Genomic DNA, 18,973 nt, shown 5'->3' with positions numbered 1-18,973 from the left:
ATATTTTTAAAGATAGATTTAGAAGGACTCGTTAATGGATTACATGTGAGAAGTATGAGAAAGAGAGGAATTCAGAATATCTAAGTTTTTCAGCTTGAGTAACTGGGTGCCATGTTCTAATTTGGGAAGACAAAGAAAGGGATGAGGTTCAAGAATTCCCTGCTTACTTTGTGAAGTTTGGTTTGAAATAGAGCTGTGTGTGTGTGTATAAGTGTGTCTATATACACACTTATACTACACTTACACTTTATATATGTGTATATATATCTATATATAAGTATATATCACATATGTGAGTTAACAATGAATGATTGTCTCCTGACATATTGTATTTACTCTACTTTTGATCTCCTTTCATCTCTTTCAGCCTTGGAGGAATTTTTTATATCTCTTGTGAAGCAGGAAATGGTAAATATGCCCCGTGGAGTCTATCACTCTGCATTAAAAGGAGGCCCCCGGTCCGACCAAGGAAAAACTGTAGCAGGGATCCCCAATTTTATATTGAAGATGTATGAGACCAATAAGCAGCCAGGTTTGAAACCTGGCCTTGCAGGTAAGTACAGCACATGGTATCAAGGTACAAGTTCTTATCCTAAAGATTATACTTCCTCTTCCAGGTTGGGTGTGATAGGTCATGGCAGAGCGCACCTGCTGCTAACATTTTGACACACCTGGACAAATGACAAAAATAAACCATATTTTAAAGGCATCAGAGAACTGTAGAAGCAAAGACAGGTAGACTAAAACTATGGAATGAGGAGAAAGAATACTTTAGAAGTGTGCCCCTGCTGCCCCATGGGAGATCGTCACTGATTTTGATTGTATGCTAGGACCGGGGCTTGGCCCAAGAAGAGGTCTGTTGCAGTATATAGAGAAACTGGTGGAGCTTTTGTTTATTTATTTATTTTTTAAGATTTTCTTTATTTATTCCTGAGAGCTAGAGAGAGAGAGGCAGAGGGAGAAGCAGACTCCACACTGAGCAGGGAGCCCGATACGGGACTCAATCCCAGGACCCTGGAATCATGACCTGAGCCAAAGGCAGACATTTAACCATCTGAGCCAGCCAGGTGCCCTAACCAGTGGAGCTCTCAATGGTTCCATGGGCCTAGAGTGATGCGATGGCTCATTTTCTATGTCAGTTTGACTGGGCTAAGTGATACTCAGGTAGCTGGTGAAAAATTACTTGTGGATGTCTTTGAGAGTGTTTCCAGAAGAAGTTAGCATTTGAATGAGTAGACTGAAGAAAGAAAGTCACCCTCACCAGTGTGGATGGGCAACAACATCCAATTCAGTGATGGCCTGACCAGAACAGGCAGCTAGAAGAAGAGTGAATTTGCTCTTTCCTTAGCCAGGACATCCATCTCCTCTGAATTACACTGAATTACTGAATTACACCAGCACTCTTCCTGGATCTCCACCTTGCAGACAGCAAGATAAGATCACGGGAGCCAATTCCTATAATAAAGCTCCCCATTTAGAGAGAGAGAAAGGGGTGGGGAGAGGGAGAGGTTGGGGGAGAGAGTGAAATTGAGATTCTGGTTCTCTGAAGACTCTGATGAACAGAGGTGAGAAACTAGAGTTTTCTCAAAAGCTAGCTGATGAATTTTGAGTTTGCACTGAGACACTGAGAGTTACAGAACTAGGCTGGAGCTTCTGAGAGGTGGTGCAGTCTCCAGCCTCTCTGTGCCCAGGAAACAAAGAAGAGCTAGGACAATGGGCCTGGAAACAAAGCCCAGGAGTAGCAGCGAACTGATACTGAAGAGCTACGCCTCTTTTCACCTGGGAGCACTTACTTATTCTGGCCTCAGCTGGAGACTGAATTTCAGGCTTGACCTTTACTAGAGGCTGGTACAGGAGGCAGAGAAACCCACAGAGATCTTGTCATTCATGGGGTGTCTGAGCAGTGGAACTGGGGACTTGTGAAACCTCAGACACATAGCCTATTTTCTCCCTGTTTGTCAAATTTGGAAGGTTTATGGAATGGTAGGTTAAAGAGATAAACTGAAAACCTCGGAGGACCCATCTGAGTCTCTCTTAAGCTTTCCGTATTGAGGAGACCAATTAGGCTGTCAGATGAAAATCTTGGGGGAGGCATGCCCTAGGAACAGGGTTGAACCAGAGGTAGACTGAGAATTACCAAAGCTATAATCAAGCCTAACCCAGTTCAGTCTCTGATTCAATTTAAGTGATCATTCCTTTATTCTATGTACCTGAAAGAAGGCAGCTGAAACTCCTCTCTGAGTTAAAAAAAAAAAAAAGAAAAGAAAAAAAAATCATTTAGATTTTCTGTGTTTCCTTTGTATACTGTTCAGGATTCAATGAAAAAGTATTGGATATATGAAAAAGGAAAAGGTTTGAAATGAAGGGGACATTTCATGGAGATAAAGAAGTCATTCCATTAAGAAAATATCACAGTACCAGTGTACACAAAATAGCATTATTTTTAAACTATATGAAAACCATTCACAAAACTAAAAAAAATGGACAAACCTTCCAGAAGGGAGGTGGGTGGGGGTCTGGGTGAAAAGGTGATGGGGATTAAGGAGTACACCTGTTGTGATGAGCGCCAGGTGTTGTATGGAAGTTTTGAATCACTGTATTGTACACCTGAAACTAATATTATACTCTGTTAACTAACTGGAATTTAACTTTTTAAAAATGGGCAAACCTATAATAATAGTGGGAAACTTTAAAATAATTTTTATAAGATTTTATTTATTAATTTTTGAGGGAGATAGAGTGAGCACAAGCACAAGGAGGAGGAGGGGTAGAGGGAGAAGCAGGCTCCCCTCTGAGTGGGAAGCCAGACACGGGACTCGATCCCAGGATCCTGGGATCATGACCTGATCTGAAGGCAGATGCTTAACTGACTGAGCCACCCAGGCATCTCTAAAAAATGTTTTAAAGTGGGATACCTAGGTGGCTTAGTTGATGAGATCAACATAATCTTGATACTGAGAACAAGAAGGGAATATTATAAAGTAGTCTTTTCTATTATACATAGTTGTAAAAATACCCCAAAATATATTAGAAAATTGAATTTAGCAATATAGCTAATACAAGTGAGGTTAATTTAATGTCTGAAAATCAGTATAATTAAGTACTTTAATAGAAAAAGGCATAACAATCTTTAGATAATCTCAGTAGATGCAGAAAAAGCCTTTGAAAAATTTTGTTCATTTACAAATGAATAAGGCTCATAAATAACTGATAATTTGAATACGGTAACTGCTAATTTCTTAAATCTGTTTTTTCTTTCCAGATACCAGTAGTCAAAAATCATAATTTGCTTAGCAAATTAATTTCTAATCTCTACCCAAGGGCACCTGGGTGGTTCAGTTGGTTAAACATCTGTCTTCAGCTCAGGTCATGATCCCAGAGTCCTGGGATGGAGCCTTGAATCGAGCTCCTGCTCAGCGGGAAGCCTGCTTCTCCCTCTCCCACGCCTCCTGTTTGTGTTCCCTCTCTCGCTGTTTCTCTCTCCCTTTGTCAAGTGGGTAAATAAAATATTTAAATAAATAAAAAAATAAAATCTCTCTGTCCAGATTGATTGAATATGGATTACTGAGACTCTGGGAATCTAATTAAGTTTTTCCATAAGACATGTTTTTATAAGTTGTTTCCCCCTCCCCTCAGGTGGTATGTTATTTTGTTACGATATTTCAACCTATCAGAGTAAAGATGGCAAACCTTTGAATCGACTGATGGCCAGTAGGGGGCGAAGTTTCAAGCAGACCTCACTTGCTCTGGTACATGAGGTAGGTGCCTCCCCGTACTGTGTAATAGGTTCTTCTTGCTTGTATATATTTAGGTGTTCCCCCTCTTCAGTTTATGGTCATGAAATTTAGTGTGTGTTTATTTTTTCAAAGATTTTACTTATTTATTTGAGAACAAGAGAAAGATAGCAAGAGAGGGCACGAGCGGGGTGAGGGGTTGCAGGGAAAAGCAGAAGCAGGCTCCCCACTAAGGGGCAAGCCTGACGAGGGGCTTGATCTTAGCACCCCGGGATGACGACCCGAAGGCAGACGCTTGACCGACTGAGCCACCCAGATGCCCCTGTACGTTGCTTTTAAAGGAAACCAAAAAAGTTGACCCAGTTGAATACTAAAATATTTGGATGTATTTCTGAAAGAAAGTGGCACACTTCTTCCATTGCCCAGCCTTATTATTATGGAGTGGTATGTAGGAATTCGGTTTATTTCATCATTGTTTAGCTTGTAGTGTTCACTATAAGTACCAATTTACTGTTTAAAGAAATAATCTTGCCTGTTCCTTGATTTGAATACTTTGCAAGTATGTAGGGCACCAGTGTTTATATATTTTGTGAATGTCGGGAATTAACAGTAAATAAAAGTGTTTAAGGAAAAAAAAACCTTTGGTTTTAGTGTTTATTCTGTTTTTCCTTTAGGCTACCCTTTTAAAATAAAGTTAGGTGATGCCACGAGATGATTTGTATAAAGTCTGATCATATCAGATTATAGCAACACCAGAGGGAAGAGAGAAGCTGGACAGCGAGTGGAAAATGTGTTCTTTGGTGTTACCGTTGAACACTTGATGACTTATTGTGGTGAATATAAACTAAAATAAGTGAATAACAAAGTGTCATAGCCAAGAGATTTATTTTATATAATTTAGACATGATAGGTTATATACCACTTATAAATAAATGAAGATAGGAATTTTAAAACGTTTAACAGTTTGATGTTAACTTAGAGCTAAGACAGTATGTTTGTACTAAATCTCATTTTGGTGTGTAATGTGTAAATCTTGGCATCAGTCATTTGGCTGGACTATATGCTGTATCTTCCCAGTTGCCACCAGTAGCATATCCAGTTTTTAGAGAGCTGTCTTTATTCGGTGCCACCCATGCTCTTTCATGTATTTAATTAGAGTTGAAATTATGCAAATATTTGGTTCAAAGCCTTTTTTGTCTAATTCAGTGTCTTTGCTTAACTAAGGAGAGACTAAGGATCTGGGAGGAAGAGCGGTTTAATTTCATGAAAAAGAGAGCATAGTTTCTAGATCTGTTTTCCTTAACATTTTTATACTTGCTATGGACAAGGGAGAGATTGGTACCTTTTTGTGTTTTTTAGCTGTGCACCTAGGAGATTGAAGGATGCTTAATCACATACTTGACCAAAGTGTTAAGTAATAATGGAAAGCTGATTTTAAAAGTCACCATCAGAATGAAACAAAAAGTGTTAATGTGAGGAGTAGCCGAAGGCGGTCTAATAATTTCAGCAAATGGCATCAGAATTTATGAGATGTGCCTTGGATATGAACAAAGTATTTGGGTTAAGATACTTGTTGCTTGTGTTGTAGAATGCCTAGAAAATTTCAAAGAGATGAAAAAATGATTATTTTAGGAGTCACTTAGAAGATATATTGGATAGAATTTTGTCAAATCAATGGTAGGATTTTAGTTTGGATTCATCTTGCTGTAATTCATTAAAAAAAAAAGAGGCAGAGATAGTGAATGAATCATACAGTTTCTCAAACTAGGTGACAACAAATAATATGAATTTTAAGATCTGGTTAGAATAATAATTGCAATGATAATAGCTAATAATCAGCTCAGGTATTTTAAAACTTGCTCTCTCTATATATATTTATTGAATATTGAATATATATTCAATAAATTCAATAAATATATATTCAATATATATTTATTGAATATATATTAAAATATATATTATTTATTGAAAATTTATTGAATATTGAATATATATATTGAATATTGAAAAAACATATCTGTATTCATTTAATCTCTAACACTGTGAGGCTGGTACTGCTAATGTGTCTGAGATCACAGAGCTTGTAAGTACAGGAGCCTGGAAATTGAACCCAGGCAGTGTGATTCAGGATGGTCCTTGAATTACTCTACACCATACCAAGTTAAGCAGAGAGCATTTAAAAAATATCTTTGAATCTTCCCAAGATGCCTGTAGTATTTCTTTACTCTTCTCCTTGTTTCTAGATTTTCTTTTGTTGGGATCCTTTTGGTGGTGTTGCAGGTGATGTGTCTTCAAACTTCTTTGGGTTCTTATTATTGCTTCTGAGTCTTTTTATTTTAAAAATGTCTGTCATGAGAGTTTCAGTTGGTTTATTCACCCATTGATGGACTCTTGGGTTGTTTCCGGTTTTGGGCAATTATGATGAAGCTGCTGTAAGTGATTCTCCTATAGGTGTATGTGTGGACACCTGTTTTCATTTTTTTTGAATAAAGGAAGATGTAGGAGTGGAATTGCTAGGTCATATGATTAGTGAATGTAACAAACTACCAAACTTTTCTTTCTTTCTTTTTTTTTTTACTACCAAACTTTTCTAGTGACTGTCCCATTTTGAGTGCCTCGTGGCAGTGTGAGGGAGTTCTACTTGTTCTGTCTCTTTGTCCGTACTCCTCTTTTTTTTTTTTTTTTTTTAAAGCTAGCCATTCTCGTACATGGAGAGTGGTTTCTCTTTTGTGGTTTTGTGTTTCCTTAATGGCTGTTGATGTCCAGCCTCTTTTTAGGTGTTTTTTTGTTTGTTTGTTTGTTCGTTTGTTTTGCCAGTCATACTTTTTCTTCCATGAAGTATTCTGTTGTTTTGCCTGTTTTTTTTTAACCAGGTTTTTCTTTTTAAACGAGAGTTCTTTATATATTCTGATACAAATTCTTTATTAGAAATGTGTTTTCCAATTTGTTCTTTAAACCAAATCTTAACTTGTCTTCTTATTTCCTTGGCAGTGTCTTTTGAAGAGCGAATGTTTAGCTTTAAAGAATTCTAATTCATCAAGATTTTCTGTTTATGGTCCTTGCTTTTTGTTGAAACCAAAGCCTCAAAGATCTTCTGTTTTCTTTTTCTCTCCTGTATTTTCTTCAAAAATCGAGGCATAATTAATGTGCTGTGAAACCAACTCATTTAATGTGTGCAATTCTGTGGTTTTAGCATATTCACAGATTTGTGAAACCATCCGCACAATCAATTTTAGAATGTTTTCATCTCACCAAAAAGAAATTCTGCACCTGTTAGCAGAGAGACTCCATTTCCTTCTTGCCCCAGCCTCCAGCAACCACTAACCCACTCTTCTGTCTCCATAGTTAGCATATTTTGGACATTACATATAAATAGAATCATGCAATATGTGGTCTTTTTTGTCTGACTTTTTTCACTTAGTATAATGTTTTCAGAGTTTATAGATGCTTTAGCATGTGTCAGGACTTCATTCCTTTTTATGGCTGAATAATGTGCCATTATATGAATCTACCACGTATAGTTTATCTGTTAGTCCTTTGATGATCTCCTGTGTTTACGCATGAAAGTTTTATACTTCACAGTTCCATTCTAGCCTAGGATCTGTATGAGTTAACTTTTCATGAGCTATGACTTACATTTATTGAATATACCACCCTTTCTTCCCCAAATCACCTCTGTAGAAAATTGTCCATATGTATGGGTCTATTACTACTTTTTTTTTTTTTAACATTTTATTTGTTTTATTTGAGAGAGCAGGAGAGCACGAGCGTGCACAGAGGGAGAGGCAGAGGGTAAAGCAGACTCCCCACCAAGCAGGGAACCTGACTCGCGGCTCCATCCCCGAACCCTGGGGTCATGACCTGAGCCAAAGGCAGACGGTTAATCGGTTAATCGACTGAGCCACCCAGGCGCCCCTGCATGGGTCTCCTTCTGCACTCAGTTGTATTCCCTTGATCTTTGTGTGTATACTTTAACTAAAACCACACAACTTAATTACTGTTGCTTTATAAAAAGTCTTGAAATCAAGTAATACGAGTCCTCCAATTTTGTTGTTTTAAAATTTGGCTTTCTTAGGCCTTTGGCTTTTCCATGTAAATTTTAAATCAGCTTTGAGAAACCACAGAAAAGCCTGCTGTAATTTTGAAATGTATTGAATCTGTAGATCAATTTGGGAGAGAATGGACATCTCACTAAATATTGAGTCTTTCAACTCATGAACAAGGTGTTTGTATCTTTCCATTATTTTAGGTCAGTGTTTTGTTTTATTACAAATCTTATGCACATTTTGTTAAATTTAATGAGTATTGCATGTCCCTAAGTATTTTGATGCTACTGCATCTAATTAACTGTTTTTTCCTTTGTGTTAATTTGCAACTGCTCATTGCTAGTATATAAACATATAATGGATACTTTTCTATGACTTTACTAAACTCACATGTTCTTGTTGCTTTTTGTAGCTGCTTTTTGTTTTTCATTGTGATGTGTGTGAATAGAGAATATCTTAATTTTTTTTCTTTCTGATGTTTGTGCCTTTCATTTTTTTTTTTCTTGCCTGATTACACTGAATAGGGCCTTCTAGTACAGTGTTGAACTGGAGTGGTAAGAGCAGACATTTCTTATCTTATACACAGTCTTGAGGGAAAACATTCAGTATCTTAACATTAAATATGATGTTATGTTTAGCTTATTTTAGTATAAAGATTTTATAGATACCCTTTATCAGGTTTGCAAAGTTTCCTGTTATTCCTAAGTTGCTGAGGGTTTTTATCACGATTTTGTCAAATGTTTTGTTCTGTATCTATTCAGAAGACTGTATGCTTTTTAAACTTGTTGATATGATGAATTATTTTGATTTGTCTGAGTGAACCAGATTTTCATTCTAGGAAAAACTCCTTGTAATCCTAATGTATTATCCTATTTATATATTGCTGAATTTGTTTTGCTGGTAATATTTTGTTAAGGATTTTGGCATCTGTGTTCATGAGGGATATTTTTCTATAGTTTCCTTTTATTGTCTTTGCCTGAAACGTAGCTGTATAATGCTATCCTAATAATTTTTCCTTAAATGTTTGGTGGAATTTTCCCGTGAAACCATTTGGGGTTGGAGTTTTCTTCAGGAATGTTTATAACTATGAATTCAATGTATTTAATATATGATTCTGTTCTCACAAATCTATCCATCTTCCTACTAATCCTGACAGGGGTGTGTGGGTGGCAGCAGACATGACAATTAGTGTCTGTCTCCTGTAAAGTGTAAAGTTCATAAAATCAGAGAGCTGGTTTTGGTCACATGTAGCTCTAATGCCTGGTATTCCTGGGACACAGCACATACTTCGTAGACCTTTCAAGTTAATGGTTTGAATCCTTTTGAAACATGGATGTGCCTCAGACTTTGTATGTGCATTTAGTGTGATGGTTTCCTTTTTCCAGAAATGTTGTTAATAAATTGATGCTGAATCTAATCATCATTGAGGTCTTACTAAGAGGTGACATTATTATAATTTGAACGGCTTTTATGTACTGTTTCATGTCATTATTTACTTATGTGAATAGATGTAGCCTTTCCCCTTTTCTCCCTGCCCAAGATTACATATACTTACAGGATATGCTATGGCCTTCTTAGTGCCTACAATAGTAGGTGGGTGAGTGTGTGAATCGGGAAGAGAACTTTGTTTTGAATGTCCTGAAAGCTCTGCTCTTCGTATTCTGACCTGTTTGCTTTACATAATTGTCAGTATTTCTCGAGAACTGTGTTCATTAAATCAAGTAATTTTCATTATGGAGAACTAGCTGTTTCATCTGTGATGAATTCTTTTGGAGATTATTATATTCCCTTCTTTCTGAAAACTTTTTCTTTTACAATTTTTTTTTTTTAATTGACTTTTCTTTAAGTGAAACTCTCCCATGGGACTTTCAGAAGACTTGGAAATCTAAGTGTCCTTGGACTTTGACCTGAAATACCAGGAGAAGTTCTGTATCATCATTGCCCTGAAGTGTCCCCTCCCTCTCTCTGTTTCTTTGAACAGGGACAAGCAGGGGTCATTTCAGACCTACTAGGGGTTCTCCACCCTCAGGTGACCGTCCTCTTCTGCTCCAATTTATAACTACACTTTCCCATCCTGAGACTAACTGATTCCTCTTGATAAAGAAGCTGAAGGTGAATGACAGGTTCCTTCCCTGAAATTTGCTGCCTGTCTTGTCATCCTTTGGCATTTCTAACTCTGACGTGACACTCTCACCTAAATTGGATGATTGTGATCTGTCCCTGGATGCGAATGGCAGTCTTGCTTCATTATTCCCTCCATCTTTGGGTGCATGCAAATTTTCCTGATCCTGCTGCTGTCACCCAATATTTCTGCCTCTGCATTAGGTAATGAGCTCTTTTTTCATTCTTATTTCACCGCAACCTTATCTGGACTTACTGGCAGAACTATTCTGTGAAATCTGTCTCTTCCTCCTTCTTTCTGTCCTTCCTTCTTCCTTCCTTTTGTGTTGATTATCATTTGATTCTTTTTGTCCTATAAATTAATTTTGCCTTTCTTCTGCCTTCTGTGGATTTTTTCCCTAGATAGGTGGGCTATAACCCATCATTTGAAATACAAAGAATATATTTGCCTTTTTCTTTCAGTTCCTTCTTTATTTAAAAACCTATTTCTTAGGAAGAACGTGGAGTAGCATTAGCATTCATGCAATATGAAACAATTAGATGGAAATTCTGAATAATTGGGAGAAGTGGTATCTATGCTTATTACACATTCCCCTTAGAAAACACTGTGAAAAGTATGGTTTGCTGTGTTTTAGAGACTCCATAATTACCATGTGATGTGAGTTGTTATGGTAACTGGGTTTCCCCCCTCCTATTAAATAACAGAGTAAGTAAATGGTTGCTTGAGATGTGATTGAATTGTCAGCTTTCAAGCTAATGTTATCCTGATGGGGGTGGGGGGGCAGAGATAGACTGAGGAAGAGAGAGAGAAGATGAGGGAGAGAGAGGCAGGGAGAGAAATTTTAAAATGTTCAGAAAGCACCACAAAGAGATGAGTATCATTTTACTTTAAAAATGTATCCTCTATAAGCCCTCCCTTCTTGTCCTTCAGTCACTATTTGTCAGGAGACAGGAATAACAAAATTATTTTTGTGCCAACAAGATTACTATTGACAGAAAATTGACGGCTATTATATCTCATATATAAACAGTGGGACATTGAGTGGCTTTGGGGTCTCGAACACTAAGGACAAATGGCTTTTCTTCTGGGAATGTGGCAGGAGTGTGTGTATGTCACAGACTGCATGTAGAGTGACTCAGTGTTTGTGAGTCTGTGTAGCAACTGACATTAAATATTTCAATTCTTTTGATAATAAATACATCTAGGGAGCATGCACATGTCTCCTTTTTGAAATTGGGGTTTTAAAGTCAATAGCAAACACTTGGTTTACCTATGAGTTTGCACAGGCTACTCTATCTTTTTTCATTCTGCCTCAACCTTCTAACAACCTCACCAAAGGTTATTTTACTTGAATTATAGTGTTTAATGAAAGTCTGTTAAAATGGATATTTTCTTATAAATGGCAATTGTATTTGTTAAAATTGCGTAAGAGACAGAAGACACTACCAGATTTCTGGGCAGTATATTCTGAACAGTAAGTTTACAGGCGGCCGTAAAACACATATCAGTGAGGAAACAAAATCTACTTTTTGATTTTTTCTTTCACCATTTCCCTTCATTTGTGACTTGTGTTTCCAAGCAAGATATTTTCTGTTGAGCTACTATTTCAGATGTCCTTGATTAAATCCTGTATGATTCAAATGAAGTTTAGTGAGGAAACTTCAAAATCTAAGACATATTCTACCCACTTGAAAATTCTGCCTTGTCACTCACTGTGGTTTTAGCTGGAATTAAACATTTCCTGGCCGGAATATCTCGGACGTGCTTTTGTAAAATTCAGATAACTGTGTCCCCAGCAACTTGTGTTTGAGTGGAGCCGTGTCTACTTAAAAAAGTTTTCTAACACTGTTTCCTGCATGATTGAAAGTTGAACATCATAGTTCTCTGATTGCTTGTTTATGCTCGTATAGTTTTCACGTGACATTTTGTCTTAAAGCAAATACTGTACATTTGATTTGATTAAACTCAGAAGGTACTTAATTGAATACTTATGTGCAGAATCCTATCATGGGTCCATGGGAGGAATTCTGAGATGAGTAGGACAGGTTCTCTACCTCTAGGATTGTATGAGATGAAGGTACGTACACAAAGAATCGAAGATGGAATTGGTTGAATGTTACAGGAGAGGTTTGAAGCCTCCTGAAAGTATAGAGATGGAAGAAATTATTTCAGTAAGTAGAGATGAGAGGAAGACAGAGCATTCCAGGCAGAGGAAGGAGTGAATGCAAAGGTTCTCTAGAGTATAGGACTGACTTGGGCATTGGTTTATAACCCGATTCAGCCAGAATGCAGGTTAAATGAAGGAAAGGACCAGGAAATCATCTGGGGAAATTGGTTGGGGATCTTGGCCAGCAGAGTTCTTACATGAGAACGAATTATTTCTTAAATGGTGTGCTTTTGATTCTAAAAGGCTTTGAACATAGTACAAAATAGTTTGGACTTTGTTCTTTAATGAACCATCAAAGGTTTTTGAAAAGGAGTTCTGAGTTAATGGAAGAGCAGCAGCACCATTTAGGATGTGTTAGAAGAAGGAAAGATTTTAGGCTGTTAGGAGATCAGTTAGGGGCCTCAATACTCTAGGCAGGAATTAGGACTAAGCCAGTGAAGAAGAAAGTATGGAAAATAAGAAGAAACATTTCAGAGGTGGAGTTGGCTGTTGAGTTGGGGGCAAGAAAGAAGTCCGGGATAAATCAGAAGTTTTAAACCCGGATGGCTGGGATATTGACATGTGATATTGATAGAAACACAAAGGATAAGAGGAAGGGTGGATTTTCAGTGCTGATGGCAAGTGTACAGGGTATAATAGACAATGGGAAGTGAGGGTTTGAGAAACATTACAATCCGAAAGTAGTGACTTTCAAACTCTGTGTTTTTAGTTTTATTTAGTTTTATTTTAGAGGTATAATATACAGGCACTCGATTTCTCCTCTCTTAGTACATAGTTCTATGAGTTTTTACAAGTGCATACATTCACGTAACCCAAACCCCAGTTAAGATAAGAACAGTTCTTTCACCCTAAAAATTCCCCCATGCTCCTTTATAGTCAGTCCCTTTCCTCTCTCCTTTCTTTTGAAACCACTGACCTAGTTTATGTCCTTCTCGTTGAAACCACAAGAGTCCTGGGGACCACCACGAATACAGTTGGATGATTAAGAGGCTGACTACCAAGCCCCCAGCCCTCGTCCTCACTTCATCTAGATAAGTTTTGCCTGTTTTCTGTTTTATATGTTGGCGTTCTACTTAACATTTGGGGTGGGTAGGAAAATTGCATAGCTTAACACTTAAAACCTCGTCATATTCTGTGGTGTTGCTGTCACAACTCTAAGCTACAGTTCTCTCTTACCTGGATCGTTGCAGTAGCCTGTGAGTAGGTGTCCCTTCTCTGACCTTTGCCTCCTACAGTTTATTCGCAACATAGCAGTCATCTTTTTGTTCTATAGGTTAGATCATGTCTTTCTTCTCAAAATCTTATAATGGCTCCCCCTTTAATAAGAATAAAGATAAGTCCTGAGAGGCTCCCAGGTGGTCCAGTCAGTTAAGCGTCTGACTCTTGATTTCAGCCCCAGTCATGATCAGAGTTGTGAGATTGAGCCCTGTGTTGGGCTCTGCCCTGGGCGTGGAGCCTTCTTAAGATTCTCTCTCCTACTTCTGCCCCTTGCTCTCTGCACCTGCACACATTCTCTCTCTCTCGCTCACTCTCAAAAAAAGGTAAGTCTTGAAAAGTGACCTAGAAGTGACTTCCCTGTGTCCTCTGAGTACCCTGTAAATTTACCAAACTCTCGTGCTCACTCTGTCTGTGTTTGTTGGTTATAGTTGGTTACACTGGCCTTTGTGTTCCTCAGACAGGTTAGCCATGTGCTTGCTTTAGGACCTGTGCCCTACCTTGTGTGTGTGTTTTTAACTGAGGCAAAATTTGCATAACATAAAATTAACTCTTTTAAAGCTTAAAGCATACAATTCAGTGGCATTTAGTATATTCCCAGTGTGCAAACCATCACCTTTAGCTAGTTTCAGAACATTTTCATCAGTCTCCAGTGATACCATGTGTGTGTTAAATAATCACTTCCCATTTCCCTCTCCCTTCTTCCCTTCCCCCTCTCTTCCCCTCCCCTGGCAACAACATCCATGAATTTACCTATTTGGGATATTTCATATAAATAGAATTCATCTAATAGGAACCTTTCTGTCTGGCTTCTTTCTGTTTCACATAAATGTTTTCACAGTTCATCTACATCTAGGGCGCATCTGTCCGTCATTCCTTTTAATGGTTGAATAATATTCCGTTGTAGATATATTATTTGTCCATGCATTGCTCATATGGGTTATTTCCATCTTTTGGCTATTGTGAAAATGCTGCTTCGAGCATTCATCTACGGTGTTTGTTTGCATATATGGTCTCGATTCTTTTGGGTATGTATGTAGAATTGGAATTGCTGGGTCATAGGGTAATTCTGTATTTGACTTTTTGAGGAATGACCAAACCGTGTTCCATAGTAGCTGAACTGTTTTCCACTCCCACAAGCCCTTCTCTGGGTTTCATTAACTTCATCACGTTCCAGTCTTTACTCAGACCTCACCTTCTCAACAAGGTCTGCTCTGAACTGCCCTGTTGAGTCCCATAAAGTGTTCTGTCCCTGTCCTCCCCTCCTTTTCCTCCCCCCATACCCTCCCTGTGTATATTTCTCTAATATGGTCTCTTTTTTTAGACACATATTTAATGTTTCATTATACTTACTCCCTCTTACACCTAGAAACATTCCTTTTCTCCAGATCACAGAACCTGCTCATGGCAACAGTCCATCAGACACCCATCATTGCAAGGGCATGTGCAGATGAAGCCAAACTACATTCCACATCCCTGACAACTTGCTGCATAGTAGTGGAGAACCCTCATCCGCTGAGTAACAGGGTTACAAGTTCATGATTTGCAATTATTTAGTTGATTGGATTCCCTTCAAAGGCTTCTCAGAGTAGAGCAAATTATACATAATTTCCATGCTTTAAAAATGCTAATTGTATTCTTCAGCCTAGCAACATTAACCTATATGGGTGGCTATATATTGAACTAGAATAATGTCCTAAAATGTGTTTTTGTTAAAAATGGTCAAGGACATCTCTTTTGCTGTGTAACACAACGGGAGTGTAAGGGCATGACTGACTTCAAGCTGTCTCCCTGAGTTTCTCTTCAATAAAGGGAAGAGCAGGAGAGTGTATCTTTAAGGTGATTTATTTGCAGCTGACTCCATAGCTATAATCTCATAAACCAGGAGGCGTTCAGGCTGGTGCATAGGCTCGAGAGTTGAGCTGGGTCCCCGCACCCACCTTCAGATGTGGTTGGAGTCGCAGCCGGAGGATTAGCTTTAACCTTCAGTTTTTAACCTCCTTTCAGATAGGTTTCCGGGCACAAATGCTTTTGTTCTTAGAAGCTCAACATTTGATTTGTTCATTTTCCTTTACATTTTTTCCATAATACTTTCTTTTTTTAAACTCAGGTTGAAATCATCATTGCCACTGTTGTCCTTCCAAAAGCATCCAGTGCTTTTTTTACCAATTCCTGAGACCATGGATCGCCTCAGTAGTGCAGTGATGTCCGTGGATTATATGGCAGGAAAATACTGAAATACTTTGAGGTTGTGAAGTAAGAGAGGAAAGTTTGGTTGTTGTTGTGCTTAAGTGTTCTTTCTGTTAAATCCAGGTCTCACAATAGGATTTTTTTTTTTAAGGGAGAGGATGCAGAGGAAGGGGGACAGAGAGAATCATAAGCAGGCTCCACGCCCAGCACAGAGCCTGACCTGGGACCCCATCTCATGACCCTGAGATTGTGACCTGAGCCAAAGTCAAGAGTCAGATGCTTAACTGACTGAGCCACCCAGGTGCTCCCAAAATAGGACTTGAGAGTTAATGTATTTTATGAAACATAAATAGAATTGATAGGAAGATGCCCCCCATTTTGGAAAGAGAGATCAGGGCTAAGGACCAATTAATGCCTCTCCAGCTGGAAATGGGGCCTCTGTAGGCAACTGTTTCCCGGATAATGAGATAGGAAGCAGGAATCGGTGGGCCTGTTTCTTCAAGGATTTTTGTTGACCTGTTGACAATCTCCCTCTACCCTACTCCATACAGTGAGTACTTAATCAGAAAAAGAAGAAACCCATCCTTAGAATTTCTTTAAAGTTCATTTCATGGTGCAGGTATCTTTTTCAGACTCAGTATCAATTTTTTTTTTTTTTTTTTAAGAAAAGCAGTGCTAAGATGAGAAGTGATAGGTAGCAGACAGAATAATTTTCTTTGTTCTTTTCATTCCCATAGGTTCCTCCTAATTTTGATGGATAATCTGTTTGTGCTCTTTTCTGACTCACCCATTAGAAAGCTCTCTCCAGACACACACCTATAATCCTCATAACCTTTCACAGTACCTTATGAATAGCAGGCCTGCGTGAGGACCAGGGTTCCAGAAAATTCCAGAGGCCCTAGGAAGCAGCTGTATTCAGAGCGGCTGTTCTCTTCCCTCTCACAAAGCCCTTGAGAAAATTAATTCCCACAATGCAGTAAGATCTCCTTGCACACTCTAGTTATCATAATTCTGGGGTCATTGTATAGAAATTTGTCTTTTTGGCTGTTTGTTGTTGTTTTTGTGTGCAAAGGACCCAGACTACAGTTTTGGTTGTTTGGGTTTAGATGAGATGGGTTACAGGAAATGTGAAATGTGATGTGCTGTAACTGTTTTTCTTGAGTGATCTTTCTTTAACAGAAGCAGACCTTGGGAAGATTTGTTGCAAGATAGCCTCCTACTAATAGGTAGAAACAGAAATGACTATGAAAACCAGATGTTTTGTCTGGGCCTCTCTTCAGAAACAGGGCTTCGGCATTGGCATATATCATTTTTCTCTTGTTTACCCACACTGATTAAAGGGCTTTATCTAGTGGTGTGCATGATTGCTTGGTGAAGGACTCATTTGCATCTCTGGCCCTCATGGTTTCTACACAACGTGATAGTTCTGTTGGCAGTTGAAGTTTATTACTTCAGAAATTGTCATTGTGGAAATCCAGGATGCGAGCGATACTTATTTAAAATGACCAGGGGCATTTGCTAGACAATACTTAGTTTCCTGACATTGGCAAGAGGTTACACAGAGTTGCCCCCTCATTTTCAGGGACACATTTGTCTTACACATACATCGTAACTTGTGATTACTGTAGAATTCTATTGGCTTTAATTTAGAAAATTCCAGGCTTATTTTGTCTTGACGCGACTCTAAACCCTTCGCCTTTGAAAATAGCTGAAAGATCTTATTTGTGGTTCAGATCCTAGACTGATTTGGTTTGTTTTAGAATCTGAATCATTTAAAATGAAGGGAAGGAAGGAGTTTTATTCTGTTTTAATGCCACATTGTCTGACTTAACGTTGTGGTCTGTTTTCCCCGCAGGTTCAGATCCAGCTTTCCGAGTGGCACCGGGCGATCTTTCTGCCCCAGGCCTGGCTTGCGTTTATGAGTCGAGCTTATCATGCCATATTACAGGTAATGAAACCATAGGATTGGGTGCTGTAGGGAAGTGTCCCCTTCGGATCTCAAATTTTACTGTGCATATGGATTTAATATAAAAGCGCTTGGGGCTCCTGGGTGGCTCAGTGGGTTAAAGCTTCTGCCTTTGGCTCAGGTCATGGTCCCAGGGTCCTGGGATCGAGCCCCACGTTGGGCTCTCTGCTCAGCAGGGAGCCTGCTTCCTCCTCTCTCTCTGCCTGCCTCTCTGCCTACCTGTGGTCTCTGTCTGTCAAATAAATAAATAAAATATTAAAAAAAAAAAAAGCCCTTAGGAAAATAGCACTGTCAAAAATGCAGAGCTTGGGACTCCTGGGTGGCCCAGTTGGTTAAGCGTATGCCTTCGGCTCAGGTCGTGATACCAGGGTCTTGGGATTGAGTCCCGCATGGGGCTCCTTGCTCAGCGGGGAACCTGCTTCTCCCTCTGCCTGCTGCTCCCCCTACTTGTGCACTCTCTCCCCTCTCTCTGACAAATAACTAAATAAAATATTTTTAAAGATGCAGTGCTTACTTTGCTCACAAAGAATGTGAGTTACACATATAACTGCACTTATATTTTCAACCTTGATGTTCTCCATCTGTGGCCGGTCCAGAGCCCCCTCTTAGGTGCTCCTCTTCTACACCCCGCTGCTTTCTGAGACCTCCTAGACGTCCCAGGTGTCCTCTGTGGCCGTCCCACAGTACCTTGACGTACACACATCCCAGACTGAGCTTCCTGTCTGCCTGTGTACCTCCCAGGCTGTCCTTGTTTACAGCTCCAGCCTTATTATCTCTTATAAAGTTTTTTTTTTTTTTTTTAGATTTTATTTATTTATTTGACAGAGACCACAGGCAGGCAGAGAAGCAGGCAGAAAGAGAGAGAGAGGGAAGCAGGTTCCCTGCCAAGCAGAGAGCCCGATGCGGGACTCGATCCCAGGACCCTGAGATCATGACCTGAGCCGAAGGCAGCAGCTAAACCCACTGAGCCACCCATGCACCCATTATCTCTTAATCCTTCTCAGGAATTGTGTGTTTCAGTCTTGGCTAAAACTCTTTGTTGTCCAAACTCAGCACGTCTTCCCTAATCTCTTGACTTTTACACACCTTTCCTTCTGCTCTAGGTGCTGCCATTTGTCTTCACCCACCTAATTCCTGCTGGTTTTTAATTTTTTTTTTTTTTTGGTTTTTTAATTTTATCTGGGAAGGCACTTACCTGTGGGGCCCACCCCCCGAAACTGAATCATATGCCCCTCTGTTGTGCTTTCTTAGAATACCTCCTTCCCCATTCCCTTTTTTTTAATGGTATATTCATTTATCTATCTATTTATTTATTTAGTAATCTTTTACACCCAATGTGGGGCTGGAATCCCCAACCCCGAGATCGGGAGTCATGCCCTCTGCTGACCGAGCTGGTCGAGCATCCCCCATGCTCCCCGTTTTGAAGTTTTTATTACCTTAGATATTTCTCTGAGGCCCTTTGGCTGTCTCTGCTCCTTAAAGTCAAGAGCTGTGTTTTCTTCCCTGTTGTCCCTCTAGAACGTGGCATAGTGT

The 18,973-nt window shown here is 39.1% G+C and overlaps 1 protein-coding gene across 2 annotated transcripts in view; it reads left to right on the top strand.

Moving 5' to 3' along the window:
* FOCAD (focadhesin) overlaps positions 1 to 18,973 on the top strand; it is a 297,139-nt gene that overhangs the window by 201,381 nt on the left and 76,785 nt on the right. For both annotated transcript variants that reach the window (XM_032880503.1, XM_032880504.1), the window contains exons 20-22: positions 368 to 553; positions 3,637 to 3,758; positions 17,330 to 17,422. In XM_032880503.1, the coding sequence (XP_032736394.1) occupies positions 368 to 553; positions 3,637 to 3,758; positions 17,330 to 17,422 (401 nt within the window). The remainder of the gene's footprint in view (positions 1 to 367; positions 554 to 3,636; positions 3,759 to 17,329; positions 17,423 to 18,973) is intronic.

Source organism: Lontra canadensis, unplaced genomic scaffold (assembly GCF_010015895.1).
Source record: "Lontra canadensis isolate GAN:19392208 unplaced genomic scaffold, GSC_riverotter_1.0 scaffold70, whole genome shotgun sequence".
Lineage (NCBI taxonomy): Eukaryota > Metazoa > Chordata > Mammalia > Carnivora > Mustelidae > Lontra > Lontra canadensis.
Note: the sequence above shows the minus strand (reverse complement) of the source record. Positions and strands in the feature narration are given on the sequence as shown.